Below are 19,196 nucleotides of genomic sequence, written 5' to 3' on the forward strand. Positions count from 1 at the left end.
TTTCCTGGGACTGTGTGCAAACCATTTTTTAAACCCTTGGTTCAAAGGGGCTGCCAGGCCCTGAGATTCTCTCGGAGCTTGGCTTCAGACTAACTCTGCACGAAGGCTGGAATCTGTGTGTTCAAACAAAAAGCAACAGAAGTCTTAGCCAGATTAGCTTTATACAAATATAAATCTACTGGCATACATGTAAACTTGAGCCAAGGTTTATGACAAAAGGCACAATGTTTAGCAAACCCTAATGAACGAATGCTGATTTATGACAGAACTTGAAACTAGGCAAAGGGGATGGAGTTTCAATATTGCGATGAATTTTATACAGCTGGATACTTAGTGAAAGTCTTCCATGTGGATTACCATTCATCTTACCTAGTTATTATGTACTAAAATTCAGCTCTGCCTGTCTGCACCAGGATTTAAAAATATATGCTGTTTCAAAAGGGTCAAGTTTACTCTCTTCTAGACAGAGCTACACAAGAAAATTCTGGCTGGGGATGCACGATGCCTTTGTGGAGAACAAACATCCCTAAGAGGAGGTGCAGCAGCAGGCAGAGCACTCCTGCAGCCTGACCCCCATTCAGGTTTTGTCAGGGAACACTTACTTCACCTGAGAGAGTTTCAAGGAAATTTCTTACTAGGTCTTTGGCATAAAAACCCAGAACAGACTGAACGCCATTGTAACGATTTACACGCTCGTGCCTCCATTCTGCTGTCAGGTGACTGAGCCTGTTCATGATCCATAGAGAATGCCCACTAGCACACAGACTATTGGAACAGCCTTTGTGCTGCCCAGACAGAGCTCAGATAATTAGTATTAATCACTCATTAAATTTGACTAATGCAGGGATAAGTTAAGTACTTGATAATAAATAATCATTATTCAAAAAAAACCCCAAACCCAACCACTCCAAGTATTTTTTCAGTAGTGTTACAACATACATTTGTTGCAAGGAAAAAATATTAAGTAGTACATCAAAAGCAGAAAAATTAAACAGAAAATAGGGAATAAAGTCTAAACAAGTGCCATTAGAAATAGGAGTGGGTTTGGTTGGGGGTTTTTTTAGGAATAGTATTGCTAATGGCATTGGGTAAGAAGTGCTTTGTTTGGCTGCGAATCTGAAAAAAGAAATTACCTTTATTTAGCAGCTCATCCTTCACAAATGTTAAAGATTTCAGTTGAAATAAAATTATGCTCCAGTCAGTTCCTCTCAGAAATGCCAAGATCCTTTAGAACACTGATATTTTTAATGCTGAAATACTGCAGGATATTTCCTATGTTCCACAGATGCTTAGTTTGTATCCTGCGACAAGGAAAATACTAAACAATGGCAGCAGTTGGGGAATCATTTCCAAAAGACTAATTCCTCTCTTGAGTAATTCCACTATTACAAATACACAGTTCCCTGGCAGTACAGTACAATTCCCTGGCGTCTCAGGGGGAAGAATGTGGCACTTTATATTTTATATTAGATAGCATGTATATTTTAAATATCCCCTGATTTGGTTCCAGTTCACATTTTAGATTAATAAGGCTGAAAGGAATTTAATTTTTCTTTTGTTTTTTTTTTTTCCCCCCCTCTATGTGGTCTTTTGGTGTTACTTTCTGATTCTCACGTATTATCTTCTGTCCCTGTGTCGAATCAAGAGAAGGTTTGCCTAAACCAAACACAAACCCACTGCAGTCTTCCTTTAGGCACTGTACTGGTGCTTAGGAGGTTTGGTTCTCCTCTGCTGCAGATTTTTTGTGTCAACTTGGGCTAGACCCACAAAGAAATTCAGGCGATATATTTCATGTGTAAACCAAGTTTCCTGCCAAGAAAAGCATTTGTCATTCTGATTCCCAGTCACCGGTACTTCTGTTACCCCTCCTTTGCTGTGTCTTGTGACCTTACCGGTCTGGAGAACCATCCAGCTTACCGCACAAAGCCATTGAGTGGTTCACAGAGGAAGAACAAGCAGCCATGCTTTTCTGAGTAAATCTAAGCAGTGTTAAATACTTGAAGTGAATCTAAGGTGTGAGCAGGCTTCGGTCTTAGCACACAGAGCGGGCTTCCACCAGCCCTATACGCGTCCCTTGCCAGTCAGGAGGCATGAGCCGAGTTCCACGCAAAACAGAAAGAGTGCGACTTTTGTCTAGTTATCTCTGGCTTTGCTTTTCCTACCTTTGTAGCAGTAGCTCCTCCTGACTCTCTGTGTTTCCTTGCTTTTGCTATGCTGGAAAAGTCAGAGGGCTATAGAAATGTATGCCCAGGCAGAGAAAGGGTCAGAAGCTTAGGTTTTCCGTATTATGGTTGAATGGTCTATTACAATGTAGCTGCTGTATAAAAGAGCTTCTTCCATTTCCAAGTCTTTCTAAAAGAAAAGAGTGATCTCTCTTCAGCCTTGGAAATAATTCAGGCATTAACTACAAGAAAATAGTTCAGGCACCAAGCACAGGAAAAAGTGTCTAGACTGTGAATCCCAAGCAGAAATGGCCATCTCAACTCTAGAGAAAGAGAGCTCTTATTGACACTCTCTGGTGCCTTCCCGCTCCATTTGTTGGCACTTGGGAATCCTTTTCCTTGAGATAAATTTGTCTCTCCGGCACTGTAAAGAGAGACCTGAATTCTCTAAAACAGCTGGAAGATTTTGCTCCAGAAACCAAGCTCTAAAAGCTAGGTATTGAAAAGCTGAGCATAGTTACCCTTGTCTTCCTCTCTGTGTAAATGTCTTGTTCTTCAGGGTATGTTCTTTAAACATGCGCTCATTTAATTTCTACCATGATGCAAACCTGTTTTCATGTTGTTTCATGCTTCAGCATGTTCTTAAAGAGTGATAGTCTTTCATATTTGTTTCAAAGATCATACAAGTCTTTTATGGCTCTTAACTACAGATTTTTACTTTGTAGCTCTAGCACTATAGTTCCATTTTTAACTCTGGAAAATACATTTCTTACTCTCTTAAGATCAACCAAGATGATTGCTGGTGGAACAGCAAGACCTTCTTTTTGATTCCAGTACAAAAATATGAATTATTGATCTTAGCATGAAACAGCATAGCGGTGGACTGAAGGCAGATGAAATTATCTGCATTTGCAGTGTAAGTACTATATAAGCACACCATACAGACCGATTGATTAGCGTAGTAAAAAAACAAGGGAAGTGCGCTGTCAGCATGCTCTGACTTAATGCAATTGCCCAGTCCTAAGCTTGGATAAAGCCCTGATAGCTGACAATCAGCCTAGTAAAAACAATCGGTTAAGGAGACAGATTTAGGCTTTTTGCAAAAGTGGCCATTCAACACAGTACTGCTGACCCCTTTTGCATGTGACAGCTCCTGATGAAAGCTAAAGTCAGTGCTCTCAAAAGTTTGCTGGCAGGAAGAAAATACTTATTAGTACATGACAGAACTAATCCAGTCTACTAAAAACCTCATGAGCTGTGAGGAAGATGGACTTGAAATCCTTGGCAGTGGCAGGTGCAGGCACATAAGGCAACAGGAAGGCACATAAAGCAACAGAGGAAATATTCCATCTATCCAGGCTGCGGTGTCAACACTTTGAGGGAACAGAACTTGTCATAACCAACTACATGGAAAAAATCACTCACCAGTTAGGAGCTAACTTACCAATACATCAAACATACAAGACTCCAAAACAGATGTCTAAAGATGGCAATCATACCACCGTGTTGGCAATTATACTGTATTCCAACAAGGGAGCTTAATGGCCACGATGAACGCGAGCTCTCTGTTTACCTCTGGAGTATGAATGATTACAATTCCTTGAAATATCTGCCTGTGGGAATTAAAGTACAAGAAGGACATATGGGTTGGAAATGAGAGGTGATAGTGACCTAGACAGGGACTGAAGCTGCTGAAGATTGCTCTTTGGAACTGGTTGAGATCCTATATAACAGAATTTCAGAACATTAAATGGGCCCTTCAAAAGCAAGATGATGAAAAAGTGACATAGAAAATAAAAATGCACAGAAATCTACCTCACCTCAGCAAATGCTTTTATAAAAGTCAGCAGAAAAGAACATTTGTAACTCTGAGATTGACATTCATGGCACCTGTATGGGCTAGAGTTAAGAAGCTGAAGATCAGCATAACACAGAGAGGATCATTTCACAGAGGAAATGGTAAAAGGCAAACAACCCTGTCTTCCTTAAAAAAAAAAAGAAAAAAAAAAGAAAAAAGAAAAAGAAAAAAAGAGAAAAAAGAGAAAAAGAAACAGCCTAATACCACTCTGAAGAGTTTTAACAGTTGGGGGAAATGATCCCTCCTGAGTAGTGGAAATAGGGAGTTGTCTGAAAACTGAAGGTGAGTCACACTACTGCTAAAGGAAAAGATTTTCTGTGGTCTGCAATACATGAAGTGAAAGAAATATCTTTATAAAGATAAAAAATAGAAAAAAATATTTTTAAACTCTTTATATTAAGCATAATTGTATAAGAATACGCAGGATGGCAGATGACTTCCTCATCTGTTTCAGCAATTTTTTTTTTTTTAAAAAAAGACTGTCATTATGTTTCAAGAATGTAAGAAGGCAAACAGCAAAACAGTCACTTCATCCATGCCCAAGATGTTCAGTTGCCCAGTTAATAATTTGCTCTTTCCTTGTTCACGTCAAACAAAGTCAGGGCCCTGGTATGTGGATCACTCTCCTCATGAATAACCTAGATGTCCTATTCCAGGAACTGAGTTTAAATAGAAAAGATAGGGTAGCACAACAGGTTATATAGTATCTTTATACACCAAACCGAGAGCTGAGACACGGAGGGGCTTGTGCAGGAGGAATCGGGAAGGTCGTAGCAGAATTACAAATCGTACTTTCTGCTCCTAAATCCTACTGCCGCGCCAGCCGTGCAGGAGGATCCTTTGTGTTGCCTTCGTTAGCGAATGCCACGGTGCCGAGGTGCCGCGGCATCAGGCTGACTTGTAGCGCTCCTGCCTCCTCCCTGGCTGTGCACAAATACACGGACACGTACCGTAGTTTTTTCCTGCGTGTGCGATTCGAGAATATTCCCCCTCTCCAGGGATGCAGAAGGACATTTATGGCAAGAGGTGAGAGCTGCCGGCTGGAGCTGCGATCCCGGCCCAATTCTGGCAGTGCCAGAGAGGGAGGCAGGGGGATCGCAGAGGGGGAGGCAGGGCGGTCGCTACACCTTTTGCCTGTAACTGCACCCTGGAGCCGAGCACATGAGCTTAAAAATCCCCCCCTCCCCAGCACAGGGCCCGAGCGCGGTGGGTGCCTTTGGCGCCGATGGCCCCGGCGGGCAGCCGGGCAGCGCGGAGAGGCCCGGCCATCGCCTGAGCGCTTCAACATTGCCTTTTTAGGGCTTTTTTTTCTCTTTCCTCTCCGTGGTGGTTTTTTTTTTTTCCCTTCCCCTTCTCTCCTTGCAGGGACGGAGCCGGCGGGGCCGCGGCAGCACCTCCCTCCCTGCCCGCCTCCACCGGCGTGGCCCGGCTCGGCGCGTCGCGTCCCGACCCGGCCCGGCGCCGCTCCGCTCCTCCCATCCCGGCAGCGGCCTCCGGGGCGGAGGAGGAGCCTGTCCGCAACCGGCAGCGGCCGGGCTGAAGTGCAGCCAGGGGAGGGGGTGAGCGATGTCCCTGGCGGAGCGGCGGCGGCAGGAGGAAGAGGAGGGGGAAGGGGAAGAAGGGGATGGGGCCGGTGCGGGGGAGGAAGTGGTGCAGATCCGGCTGGGGGACAAGTGCTACCCGGTGTGCAAGAGGAAGCTGATCGAGCAGAGTGACTATTTCCGAGCCCTCTACCGCTCGGGCATGCGGGAGGCAGGGCAGGGCCAGGAGGAGCAGCTGCTGCGCGGGGGGCTGAGCGCTCTGGGGCTGGAGCTGGTGCTGGACTTCATCAACACCTCCTGCCTGGCCAGGCTGGAGCAGGAGGAGGGGGGCGATGAGGAGCCCCCTTTGCTGGAGGAGCTGGTGGAGGCCGCTTCCTACCTGCAGGTCACCCCCTTGCTCCGCCTGCTCCTCTCTCAGGTGAGGCTGGGCAACTGCTTCGAGCTGCACCGCCTGGCTCAGGTCTACGGTCTCCAGGACTTGCACGATGCCTGTCTAGACTTCATGGCCACCCATTACCATCAGGTGCTGCGGAGGCCCGATGCCCGGCCGCATCTCCTCCTGCCCCATGCTCTCCAGCAGCACTTGAAAGAGAGGCGGATGAGGGGCACCGCCACCCTCGTGGCCATCGGGGACTTCATGGGTGCCTCCTCCCTGGGCCTGCCTCCCGGCTGTCACCCTCAGGTGGAAGCCCCCTGGTCTATGCTGAGGTATGATGAGGAAGCGCAGAGGTGGCTGCCCCTGGCCAACAACCTGCCCCCTGATCTGGTGAACGTCCGAGGCTATGGGTCAGCGATGCTGGACAACTACCTGTTCATCGTCGGGGGCTACAGGATCACCAGCCAGGAGATTTCGGCTGCCCATTGTTACAACCCTTGCCTAAATGAATGGAGTCAGCTGGCTTCAATGAACCAGAAGAGGTAACCCCTGCTCCCTGAAATACACGTGTGTGTCCATGTATGTTGTCAAAGTAGACCCTGTTGAGTCATGTGGTGTTGACTGGACTCAATCTTACGAGAAGTGATTCAGACCCATCTCTGTGCCGTGAATCACCCGTGTCTCTTGCATCATGTGGTGGGAAGGACGGCAGTGCTTGGCGATGGCTTGGCAGCGTGCAACCGGATAGGCCTGGCAAACCTTGTCTTTACTGGCAGCAGTCATCCCACCGCAGCACAACGCTGCTGCCTCTCTCCCTCTGCATGGCGCAGGGAGCTGCTGTGGCAAGGGAAGGGTGAGGGGGACCTTTGTTGCATAGATGCTGGTGGTTACGGCCTCAGCTGTGGGACAACATGAGCTAGGGTAAGCATCAGAGGAGGACTGTGCTACGGCCCTCCACCATGCGTGATCATTTACCTCGGTGTGAAATGGTGGTGGGCTCCCACTTTTCCTTTAAACTGTAGTATACAAGGAGCCAGCCTCTCCAAACAGCTGTCAGGTAGTAGAAATTCTCTTTGAAATAGCAAAGATTTTAAAAAAAAACCCCAAACAACCAAAGATAAAATTCTTCTACTTTCTTTGTGGTATATTTTAACTCCGGTACTGTAAATGGCAAGTTTTTCTGCTCTTAGTGGGGAGGTACATTCTATCAGAGCTGGAGATGGCTGAAAAGATTTACATGGAACAGTTTTTCATTGGTTTGCACTTTCATAAAAATCTGAATGTTCTGTAGGCCTACATTTCAGTGAAATATTCACCAAAAAAATGTCAGGAAAATTGTGAGAAATTTCTCACTTTATGAAAATATTTGGATTTGGGAATCGTTCATCATTTTGACCATTTTGCTTTTTTCCTTTATGTTTTTGAATTGTTTGTTTGACACGTACATTTAAGTTAGTATTCAGAAACACTTGTATAATTTACATTTGAAAGAATAATGGAGAGCTAGCTTTGAGGGTGACCCAAGAAGAGAGGCCATCTCCCTGGCCAAAGGTTGTGGCTGCTCTACCTTAATCACGCTGCAGAGTTCTCGAAACAAAGCCTTTTACTTCACTGAAACAAAATGTTTCTGTTATCCAACGTGAACTTCTTCATTGTTTCCATTTTAGAAAAAGTGTTTAAATCTTTTATCTTCTCTGTCTGAAAAAGAACAAGTAAGGAGGGCAAAACTCATTGTAGAACAGAAATTCTCTTCTCCATCCTTTAAATCCAAAGAGCATGCAGACCCAAACCGTTGGCATAAATGCTTTGCATCTGGATAGTGAAACTGCAGTCTCTATTCCAATCTCTATTTAGCTCTTGCCAGCTAAAACCCCTCAAAACAGGAGTTTGACCTAAAATTAGTTCTTTCCCATTTCACCCTTTTTTTCACTTCCTGTATTGTTGTGAGAATTTCACTGAAACGATTGCTTCTATAATCAGTCTTCGTAATTGACCAGAAATATTAATTTTTCAGTATTTCTGGCTTCTTGGAATGGTATTGTGAAAAAATTTCATCTGTAAAATGAATGTTTAGCTTTTGAACACTGGAAACACCTTTTCTTACAGATGTATTTCTTAGAGAGTGAGCCTCTAAGCAGTCTTCACCGAGGCGCCTGTGGGAACTGAGATGTTTTAGCTGGCCTCGCTTTGGCAGTTTTGCCTACGTGAGCACGATTGAGAGCGTGTTGGCCTCGGTAAAAAGGGATGATGGGGTCAGCCCACACTCTATCTCCTATGGAAATTAACTTAAACATAGAAGTCCCACGTTGATCAAGTTACGAGGTTTTGGCATTGGTTTGTGCGATGTGTATAGCAAGAGAGATGTTATTATGTGCGATGATTCTGCCGCATGAGGGCCTGTTAAAAAATGCTTTTTCGAGGCCCTTTTTTCACCTCATGACCTGGCTGTTCAAACTCTAGATCAGCCTTTTTCCTGCCCGACTTTCCCTTTTTTCTAGGATATATAATCATTATATCTGAAATAAACACATGGATATTTTCTCCTTGTATTACTGTTTTCAACCGCACTGCCATACCAACTTAAGCTTGAAGCCTGTCACAGGCAGCAGCAAGGTATTCCTTAGCACAGGATTTTATGCTGGCCATTTACTGCAAAAAGGTAGCATGCAAATGGATGTTTTTGGAATAGTCTCTATTCTTACATTTTGTGGTAGTTATTGCAGGCTAAAAAGAACCCAGAATTACGCCCGCCCCAAAACTGCAAGGTAGCAGCAAGTGAGTATGTTCTCCCTGAATGACTGTACATCTTCATGGAGTCTCAACTCTGAAGTTATTAATTATTATTTTTTCTATCTGACATAACATTTCAGCTCTCTGATGACACACTTGACACTTTGTGGCCAGAACGCAGGAAGGGATGGCCTGTGCCATAGGAGCCAAGAGCAGGGAGATTTTTAGGATCAGGGATTTTGCGTTCAACACGAACAGCGTTGATGCCTGTCTGCCACACAGATGTGCTGCAATTAGATCTGCAGTTTGCTCAGCGTTGTATTTTTAGTTTGCTATGCTGTAGTAAAATAAGCAGGGCAGTTGCCCAGCGTGCTGCTTAGGAATTACAGTCATGTGAGTGTCTGCCAAATGAAGTTATGTCAGCTGATATAATTACATCCCATGGATTAATTTTTTACATACCTTGAGGGAGGGTTCTAGTTCCCGTTGAAGTTGGTTTGACTTCAACTGGAGTTGGCCTATATGAAAGGATGCATGTGTTGGACTCAAGGGAAGGCTGAGGAGTTATGGAAATAATTGTGCTGATTTCCTGTTAATATCAGAAGCTCTCTGTCCTCAACAAACCTTGTAAATTCTATGATATTTTTATCTTTAATTATTTCCATTATTGTAATATAGAATCCCAGGATGCTGGGATTCTCTGCACGTGCATGGATGAAATAGTCCCAACTTATTTCTAAGTATAAGACAAACGCCATCGGACATATGCCAAATACTTAGCAGTCATTCTGGTTTAGGTTATAGCTGTTAGCTTTCTTTCTAGATGTAGAGGTCTTATTACCGTAGTTTCAAATTTATTCACAACCAGTTACTCCTGTATATTATTCTTGTGATGTCCATAGAAGCTTGAGAAAGTGTTATTTCCTATTTATGCATACACAAGGGAGATAATGTAATTTTCTCAGGCTCATATAGGAAGCTTGTGACTGAGCCTGAAATTTCTCATCATCCGAGGGCTAAATCTAGCCTCATTTGCTGGTCACAAATGGTCCATAACAGATCACAGTTTCTAGATCTCTTAATTCTAGAGATATTGCTGTACTTGGGATAGTGTCTTCAGAGAACGACCTGGACTTTTCTTCATGGAAGAACACCCAAGACCACTTCTGGTCTTTGGGGACACGAAGGTAACAAAGCACGTTGGGGAGTGTTCAAGTAATGCCCTTGAGTACCTTTCCATACTTTTCTTTAAATCAATGCTGTCAGATGAAATTTGCTATTTAAAAATAATATACTCATAGGATTTCTACTGCATGTGCCAGTTACAGCTGTATATTCCACTTTTATTTTCCTTCAGAACCTTCCTACTCATGGCAGGTAAATCTTCCAGGCTTGGAAGACCCTTGTAAGCCCCTGGCTGGGATTATACACATGGAACATGATTTTTGTGAGCAATCTGTGCCTGAACTGCTGCCACTCTGAGGACTCTTACAGGAATATAGGAGAGGATGCTCCTGGGGAATGGTAGCGGTTTATGAGACCTTATCTTTCCACATTTTTTAATAGCTTTTTTTTCCCCCCACTCAAAATTCTCTGTGTTGAGGGAAAAAGACTTTTCAGAAATTTTTAAGTTAGAAATATTCATGTCATATTTATCACAAATGTATCACATGCTTCCAAAGCAAAACGTTGGATGCAGTGTGCTTTGCAGACTCATATAAGGAATGTTAAAAAACAGTAGTTCATGCAAAAAATGTAAAACACTTTGGAATTGCTTTTGTAACTGTGCTTTCATGATTCTTTGTTTTAAATGCTTTAATTCTAGAATAAAGAAGTCATCTGAGTTGTGAGAATTTTTAAGGTTAAGGTTGATCATTTAGCAGGAAGGAGCCACAGGTTAGTTAGTCCAAGCCTCCTGTTCTACAGCAGGACCAAGCTTATCTTGCAAATACACGTCTAACTTGTTCTTGAAACCCTCCAGCAACGTAGATTCCAACCTCCTTCCTCCCAGGTAACTTGTTCCCATGTTTAGCCACCCCTCTGATCAGGAAGTCCTCTCTAATACCTATACTAACTTTTTCTTGCTGTATACTGAATGAATGATACTTGTCAGTGAATAAGAAGAACGCTTGCTGTCCTCGTGATAGCCACTTTCAGAGTGGTCTCCTACAGATACATCTGTGGCTGTTCATGCAATCCAGGGCAACGTAGGGTTTTTTTCAAGTTGTTGAATGTTGCCTGCATTCAGAGAGCTATGCACTCTGACCCCTACATCCTTTGCATTCGTGCATTACATTTTTCTTCCTTTGTGTGAATAGTGCTTTGCACTTAATCTTTATTGAATGAAAAATGTATTTTGACCTGTGGTAAAACCCCACAGCTCGCTCTTGCTTGTGTTCCTGGGCTTCCTTTGAGAGGAAACAAGGGACATCAGAAGACAGCTCGTACCCGGTCTTGTCCTAACAGGAAAGGTATGCACTAGGCCTTGCATTTGGAAAGTACTTTTGATCCCCCAAGTTTAGATAACTCTCTGGTGTGAGTGGAGTTATATCGCAGTTGAATCTGACGGACTGTTCAGCTCCGTTGTTTCCAAGCTGTAGTCCATGGAACAGTTGTCAGTTGTGGAGAGCTGGCTGGTTGCTCAATGTTTGCTTTCCTTGTTTCCAACTGCTCCAACACATTAAAAGAGTGTAAAAATACACTAAATATTTCCTAATGTTCACTCTCCATAAAAACACCTGCTGTTATTGGCATGGAAAGGTGAATGGCAGAAGTTTTTCATAACATACTGAGGCATTGTCCAAACTTTCATATAAAGTGTGCTGATGGATACTTACGGCTATTTCTGAGTAAAATGAACCTTATAGTTAATGTGTTCCATAAATCTGAGGCACTTCCCCTGCATGTGATCTATTTTAACAAGTGTTGCAAGTGGTTAAATGACTGACACAAATGTAGGTGGCCTCCTTCTAGAATAATTGAAGTTGAAAAGAATAATTGAAGTTGGAAGTTGTGCTGTACATCTTTCACCAGATAGTTTTCCCTGTGCTGCAAGAAACGATTTAGTGATACAAAGGCCATCAAGCAAAAACTAGATAAATTACCTCCATTCGGTTAAAGTAGTAAGAGGCTACAATTAGAGGGTAAGTAGAGAAGCATGTGTGAATTAGCAAACCTGAGTTCTTTAATGTTCTGACATTACACACTTCTTTAGTTAATTCATGTCCTCTGTGGCAGAACTTTTAGAATGTTTAAAAAGTGGCCAGAAGATCTTGGAATAGGGAAATGCTATCCATGTGTGTGTGAACTCATTTTATAAGCTAAAAATCCTGCACAACCTCCATCATAGGCATGGAATTACAGACTTTCTAACATACTTCTGATTTTAAAGGATTGCTTGGAAAATGCATTTACATTTTCTGTTTTTGTCCCTTTGTTAACTTGTGGATTGTTTTTTTTTTTCACCATAACTTTTAGAACAGGTACATTGCTTTGAAAATCATAATGTTTTGCAAGTAATTATCCTCATTTCATACCCACTATTGATTGCCATGTTATTCTGGATTCTCTGAGATGGAAAACATAATTGCTGTAGAGAGGAGATGAACAGAGTGACCTAATCGTAAATGTCAGAAAAAAAAAAGAATAAAAAAAAAGAATAAAAAACAATTAATTCCTTCAAAGGAGCATTTTAGTTTCCAAAGCTGTATCAGGATGACAAGAGCAAAATGATTCCATCTGGAAACAAATTCTTTTTCCAAATATATTTAATAAAAAGAAATTGCAGGGCAGTCTGCTGCTAGGCAGGGTTCATTTTGTCCAGACAAAACCCTGCAAAACTACTTAGCGGTAAGTTTTGAATCTTGGATTCATGCAGAGTGTAACTCACTTTACTGCTCAGCAGGCCAATGCAAGTCCAAAGCACCACTTCAGTTTTACAGACATAACGCAGTTCCCCATTTGACTTTATGCTGAGCTGGTGCGCTCCAATGACTTTCACACATCCATTTAATGGGGATAGTGTATGGTAAAATCTCAGTTTTGCTCAGCAGTAGAGAAGGAATAACCTTTCCAGGCAATGAGACTGTTTCTGAGGAGAGGAAGAGCTCATCTTTTGTTAGACCAGCTTCCACAGCTAGAAGGAATAGCTGAGCATCAAGCCCTCTATCTTCAAGTCCTCCAATTTCTTCCTACAGACTTGCACCTTTAATATCCATAGACCATTTGTTTCTGCCCATATTATCTGGAAAGTGTCAGATATAAGGCTTCTTGCACTTCAGTAATTAGAAAGTTGCCCTTTGCCTTGTGTGAAATATAACAGCTTAATGGAGCGGAATAAGAAATAAAAGAACAGGGCATTGCCTGTGGAGTGCTGGGTGGAACATTAATTTACGGATATATCTTGCTTCAGTGGGAAGGAGGGTGTATTTAGTAGTTTAATGGTGAATAAGGTAGAGGAGATTCTCTCTTCCTTTTGCAGAACATATTCAATGTGTACCACTTCAAATTTCTGTTTATTAGGGTTATTAAAGAGATTCTATATTACAGACTTAAGACGAGTACACATTCTTAGGCATTCATCAAGTCTTGTTTGAAATTTCTGCAATTTTAACTAAAATAATATCCTTGACTGTGTGTATTATATATACGTTTTTCTCTACTAAAGGTACTTTACTAAAAGCCTAGTAAAGATGAGGCATCTACTGAACACATTAGTTAACTAAACATTTAGAGCTCAAACTGTGACAGATTGAAATCCAAAATAAAATACTCCTCAGTCTCAAAATTAACATGATTAACATCCAGAATGTCACTGCTTACTGTCCTAAGTAATTACAGTAATTACACAGAATTTTGGCCTTGCACAGAAAAGTTCAGATGCAGTAATATATGAAGTGATGGTACAAGTCGCAAGTGATGATGAGTATGTTGGAGCCTGGATCGGAAGAACTTTCTTTCCTATATTTTTCTGTACATCTATGTGACTTATTTAAATGCTGCAATCTTTTCTTTCAGGTCCAATTTTAAGCTTTTGGCTGTAAATGGAAAGCTCTATGCCATTGGTGGTCAATCCCTTTCCAATGTGGAGTGCTACAACCCAGAAAACGACTGGTGGAATTTCGTAGCATCCATGCCAAACCCTCTTGCAGAATTCTCGGCTTGCGAATGCAAGGGCAAGATCTATGTTATCGGAGGATACACTACACGAGGTAGCAAGCTTGCTTTTACTTTTTTTTTTTTTTTTTTTAAAAACTGGATTGCTTCTAAGGCCTAGATCGTTTTCTTCTCTTTTTCAGGAAACCTTTTGACCTGATGTAGAAAGCTACATAATACTCATTAAAACATGTAGAAATAAATCACTGGTAGAAAATAATTGACGAAACAAAAAAAAATTAGCTCTGTCATAGAGGAATCAGATATTATTTGTTTTTCATGGCCTACATGGACTTGGGACTCTGTTATTCTGAAGGAACAGACTGATGGGTACTTCAGCACCCAGCTTAGCCCTCCTTTTTTTAGATTGTGATCACACAGTAGAAAGAGAGGTCTCAAAAGATACACTTTATTTACTTTTAAATACCTGGTTTTGACTGTCAGAAGGAAAAATATGAAGAAAATATCTGCCTGCATTAGTATTTCTCACGTATCAGTAGGTGTTATGGTCCTTTCACTACAGCATTTCAGTGTTTCTGTTTCAGCATTTCACAGGCAAATTCAAGCTATAGGTAAGATTCTTAGTGCTGAAATAACTTAATTATCAAAAGCTTAATCAAGAACAAACATTTTTTACTTATTTCCTTTCTGTACCTTGTTTTCTGAGGATACTGTTTAGAAGGAAGGATTCGAAGTTGCATTCTCTCCTGACAATTACTTTTTCTTCATCCAGTGGAAAAGCAAGCCACTTAACAAGAGCTCCCATTTGTTCATTCCTTAAGCACCTAGTGCCATTCTTTGGGAGGAATACCATTCCTCAGAGTTTTAGAAGTCTTTTTTTTTTTTTTTTCCCCATGTCAAATGTTCAGTATTTACCAGGATGTCCAAAATTTAAAATCCTATCTCTAAGCCTTTGCCCACTTCATTTGACCACAGTAGTTTTGGGGTTTTTTTTCCGAATGGAGAATAAAATTAGGAGAGAGATCAGTTTTTACAGAAAGTACTGCAAGCAAAGCTAAACTGACATTAGAACAAGCTGTCCTCTCTACTGTCAGAGCAGATTTTAGCTCTGAATCATTATAAGGTTTATAAAAGACACATTTCCGCCCCTCATGATCCTTGTGGTAATGATAACCTTCAAAAGCATTTTGTCAGGTCCATTCTGACCCAGAACCTGGGGGCTTCGCTGAGGAAAACAAAAGATATCGGTGTGCCTGTTTCCAGATGGAGGGCCATGCTGTGGTGTGCTCTGCAGTCCCAGCCCTCCGGCCATCCCCGCTAAGGGACCCGTTGGGGTGCATCGTGCTCCCTGATGCAGTTCAGCCCTGTGCACTAGGGCTGGGAGATGTCTGGCACACAACACCTGCTGTGCTGAAAAGTCAGACCCAAGGGGAAACATCCTTTGAGACGAGAGAGCAGAGAACAAGACCAAAACAGAGGAATGGAAAAACTTGTCTCTAGAGACTGGAGTTAGGGGCTTGCCATTTTTATCTAGAGAAAGAGAAAGAAGAAGCAATAAGAAAAAGCTCTGATTTGGTTAATAGTGCTACAAGATTATGGGAATACCAGCTTTTCTCCTACATCCCCTGCACTTTGCAAGTTCCTTTTCTGGTGCTTGTGCTGTTCTTTCTTCAGGCTGTCTACTTCTGGTGTCGTGAGCAGGAAGGTCAGCATGTTGCTGATGCAGATCCTATTCCCTTAAAATTAATTCACAAAATGTGTATAGTCAGGATTGCTGCCCTGTGTCGAGCTCCTTTTTTGGTACTTACTACCTTTGATTTCAACTAGAGGAGGGTAGTCAGTGAGTTACTTCTTGCTTCTTCCACGCTTCAGGAGATTGCTGCTGACCTTCAGGTCTCTGTCTTTCCCTAGGTCTTTTCCTAAAAGCTGTTTTTAATGGAAACAGGATAGTAAAACAGTATAAAGTTGTGAGCAGTGGATAACTAGCACGGTTAGAGTTATGTTTAAATGCAAGGCTGTTCAGGACAACAAACGCCTGTGCTTGTTATAAATAAAGATCCTTTCCTGAATGAGGCTCTAGAATCAGTTTTTCTGTGACTCCTTGGCTTAGGACAGCTGTCAGACTTAGAAACCAGAATTACTGCAGTTACACTGGTGATTTACCTTCCAGGTTATGCAGATATCAGAGAGCGTTAAGGCCTAACTAAGAGACGCTGAGGTTCATTTGCTATTTAACTACATTCACTACATAAAACACATGCAGCAATTGATGTGTAGATTTTTATTTTATTTTATTTTTCGTATTTCAGCATATACCTCAGTTTTGGTAGGTTTTTGGACTATATTTTTGATCTGTGTACAGCATTCTCCTGAGACTGCACTTTCCAAAAGATGGTGGGATCCGGAATTTCTCACTGTAAATTATAATGACACTTTTGAATAAAGACCCTCCTTCCAGTTCTCAGCTCTCACTTGTAAACCTAGATCCTAATAGAAAATCCATGTCAGGCACTATAATGTTCCTGTTTTCTATTGCTGGGGTTTTTTTTGTTGTTGTTTCAGTGGATATAAAAGACCTAGGCTCTGGGCTGAGGAAATGAAGGCCGTATCGCAATAGACTTCCATTTCATATACCACCTCTCAAATCATAGCACTTTTTGCCTGGGAAGATTACTGCTATAGATAGACATAGAAACTTAATTGGGATTTCCCCCCCGCCCCTTAATGAGTCAGAGAATGATGCATTGTTTGTAGACAAAGATCATCTATATGTAGAGCTTTGATCAGCAATTTCATAGAGCATTGCGATGATATTTTTCCTTCTATTTTTCCTTTATTTTAAGTGGCTTAGGTGTTCAAGAAGGCAATGTCAAGTAATAAGCAACGACTGAAAATCATCAGAGTGCAAGCAAATGCTATAGCAGCACCTCCCCAGTCATGCCGCTAATGCACTTCATTCATGACAATCTAGTTGCATTTATGGCTATTTATACCTGTGCCCTTACATAACTTGTCAGTATGTCACTGTCTGCTGTTCCACTTGGGAGCTCATCTGGAGATCGTCATGCGGGATAGACTTGTAATATTGAGCAGATTTTATTAAAAGACCAGGCTGGAGGCTGCAAACCTGTTGCCTCTTGTCACTTGGGTTTGGATTTTAGCTCAGGTCTCTCTAGAGATTGAAACTGAATTTGCTAGCTAATGAGTCCTGTGCATTCTGTGTTAATTTAGTGGAGCCTTGGACACAGCCAGGGTCTGCGCTGCACCGTAAATCAGGGTGGTATTGTAACAATTTTGTAGAATTTTGTAGAATAACAGTATTGCAAACACATGCATCCACTGAGTGTAGATATGGCTTCAGCTTTTTTCTGTGCCTCTGCCTGATGCTGGAGTATGGAGTTCATGGTTCTTAAATGATTTTGACAATGTGTGTTTCTCTCTTTATAAGGTATTGAACATGTGCCCTTAGGCCATCCATGCCACTTGCTGAAATGTAACTAGCTTTATGAATTTTATTCCATAAAACTTTTATTTTATGGAATGAAATGCAAAGTATCAAAGTTAAGCTTAGATGATAAATCATCACTTGGCTGCCATTAATGAAGCATACTGTCTTCATGATAATTTGATTCATCTGCTATCACTGTTGGAGAGCAAATATTGCTCCATTTCCCTTTTCATAAAAAATTCTTACACATCAATTGGAGACAAAATAAAAAGCCTAAGTTAAAAGGTAGGGATTATTCTGCTAAAATCTGCATCCCCAGACAATTTACATCACGTAATGTGCCAGAAGTAGCTTAATTTTTCCCTCTGCAAAGGAACGGAACGTTCAAACTTTATTGTCAAGGGCAAAGAGTTGCAGTTCTCAATAATCAGTATTTCTTCCTTGGCCTTCTATGCTTTTGCACTGTAATACCTTAGTAATCTGTAATAATGGCTGATGCAGTTTGTAGGGAGGAAGAATCCTCCTCCATGACTACCTTCTAATATATTTATTTATTTTTAAATATCTCTTCTCTGTTTCAGATAGGAATATGAACATTTTGCAGTACTGTCCCACTTCTGATTCCTGGACCAACTTTGAACTTTGTGATGTCCATGTTCGCAAACAACAGATGCTCTCTGTTGAAGAAACTATATATCTGGTAGGGGGTTGCATTCATGAACTTGGACCAAACCAAAAATCCAGCCAAAGTGAGGACGTGCTAACTGTGCAGTCTTACAACATTGCTACCAAAGAATGGCTCTACCTCAAAGAGAACACATCAAAATCAGGTCTTAACTTGACTTGCACTCTCCACAATGATGGAGTCTATATATTGAGTAGGGATATTACTCTATCTACAAGCTTGGAGCACCGTGTCTTTCTTAAGTATAATATATTTACGGACAGTTGGGAGTCACTAAGACGCTTTCCAGCCTTTGGACAAAACATGCTGATCTGTTCTATGTATTTGCCTGATGTGCGAGAAGTGTAACGGGATCAAGTTTTGCTTTTCAGCTCATTAATCATTCTTGGAAGAAATATTGCTCCCTCTAAATAATTCCATTCTCAGAATATAATGTGGCTTTGTAACGTAGGCATAAAATACTGATTCTGGTCTTTAAAAAAGTTGCAAAATCCAATATTAAGAGAAATGCTTCCAGAAACACTTTTAAGATTTCAGTTTAATATTTTTTTTTTAATTAAAATTTCACCAGGTATTGTTTGCAATTTAAACAAAATTATTGTGTTGGTAACCGATAAAGGAATTCCAAAGGCAAAACTGATCAGTCTAGTTTTATTCTCCATCTCAACAGACAGTGTAGAAGATGAGAAAGAAGTATACATCGTAAAAGTTGAAATAAATCAATAAAGTAAATAGTAAGTACAATAAAATCACAAAGGGAATGATTTCTTTTAAAATACAGTTTTTACTCAAAGCTATCACATTTTTATCTCTTCTGTGGTAACAAATGAGATTTTCAAAGGTGCCAGCAATTGGGGTGCCATCAAGAAATAAGAACTTCCCCTGAATTATTTGTAATGAAATGCTTTCCCAGGAACTGGGAGGAATTGCCTAGAGGCTTATGGTTGCTGGTTGGATATTAGGTGCTCCTTTAATGGAAGTTGGCAGCATTTATTGCTACCATTAAAATAGATGTCAAAAGGTTCTAAATTCAAATGGAGAAGGTTGCTCATCTTCAGAAAGGTTTTAAGTTTTAGTTGCCTTGTTGTATTCTGTAGTACTGAGTGTTAAAGATCAAATTATAGTTCGCAACAAGCTGCATGTTAGAAAAATGTGCATGAGCACATGCAATGGTGATTCTGCACAAGGTGCATCCTGCTTGATAACGGTCATCCAAGACATCCATCACTTGGTATGATTCATGTAAATGACTTCCTGCCAACACCACCCAAAGTAGGTGCA

General features: G+C 41.4%; 2 protein-coding genes across 5 annotated transcripts in view; one reads left to right on the top strand and one right to left on the bottom strand.

Moving 5' to 3' along the window:
- MANSC4 (MANSC domain containing 4) overlaps positions 1 to 5,591 on the bottom strand; it is a 20,336-nt gene extending 14,745 nt beyond the window's left edge. For 3 of the 4 annotated variants that reach the window (XM_054837457.1, XM_054837449.1, XM_054837439.1), the window contains exon 1: positions 4,971 to 5,591. The gene's annotated coding sequence lies outside the window, so the exon portion shown is untranslated. Of the gene's footprint in view, positions 1 to 3,606; positions 3,776 to 4,970 lie in introns of all 4 variants that reach the window. The other variant, XM_054837466.1, reaches the window with a different exon arrangement.
- On the top strand, positions 5,587 to 18,727 carry KLHL42 (kelch like family member 42). The gene is made up of 3 exons (XM_054837418.1): positions 5,587 to 6,479; positions 13,684 to 13,877; positions 17,812 to 18,727. Exons 1-3 carry the CDS (start codon positions 5,587 to 5,589, stop codon positions 18,261 to 18,263), a joined length of 1,539 nt encoding a protein of 512 aa, XP_054693393.1. The 3' UTR covers positions 18,264 to 18,727.
- The last annotated feature ends 469 nt before the right edge of the window (positions 18,728 to 19,196 follow it).

The sequence above is a fragment of the Grus americana genome, chromosome 1 (assembly GCF_028858705.1).
Source record: "Grus americana isolate bGruAme1 chromosome 1, bGruAme1.mat, whole genome shotgun sequence".
Taxonomy (NCBI): Eukaryota; Metazoa; Chordata; class Aves; order Gruiformes; family Gruidae; genus Grus; species Grus americana.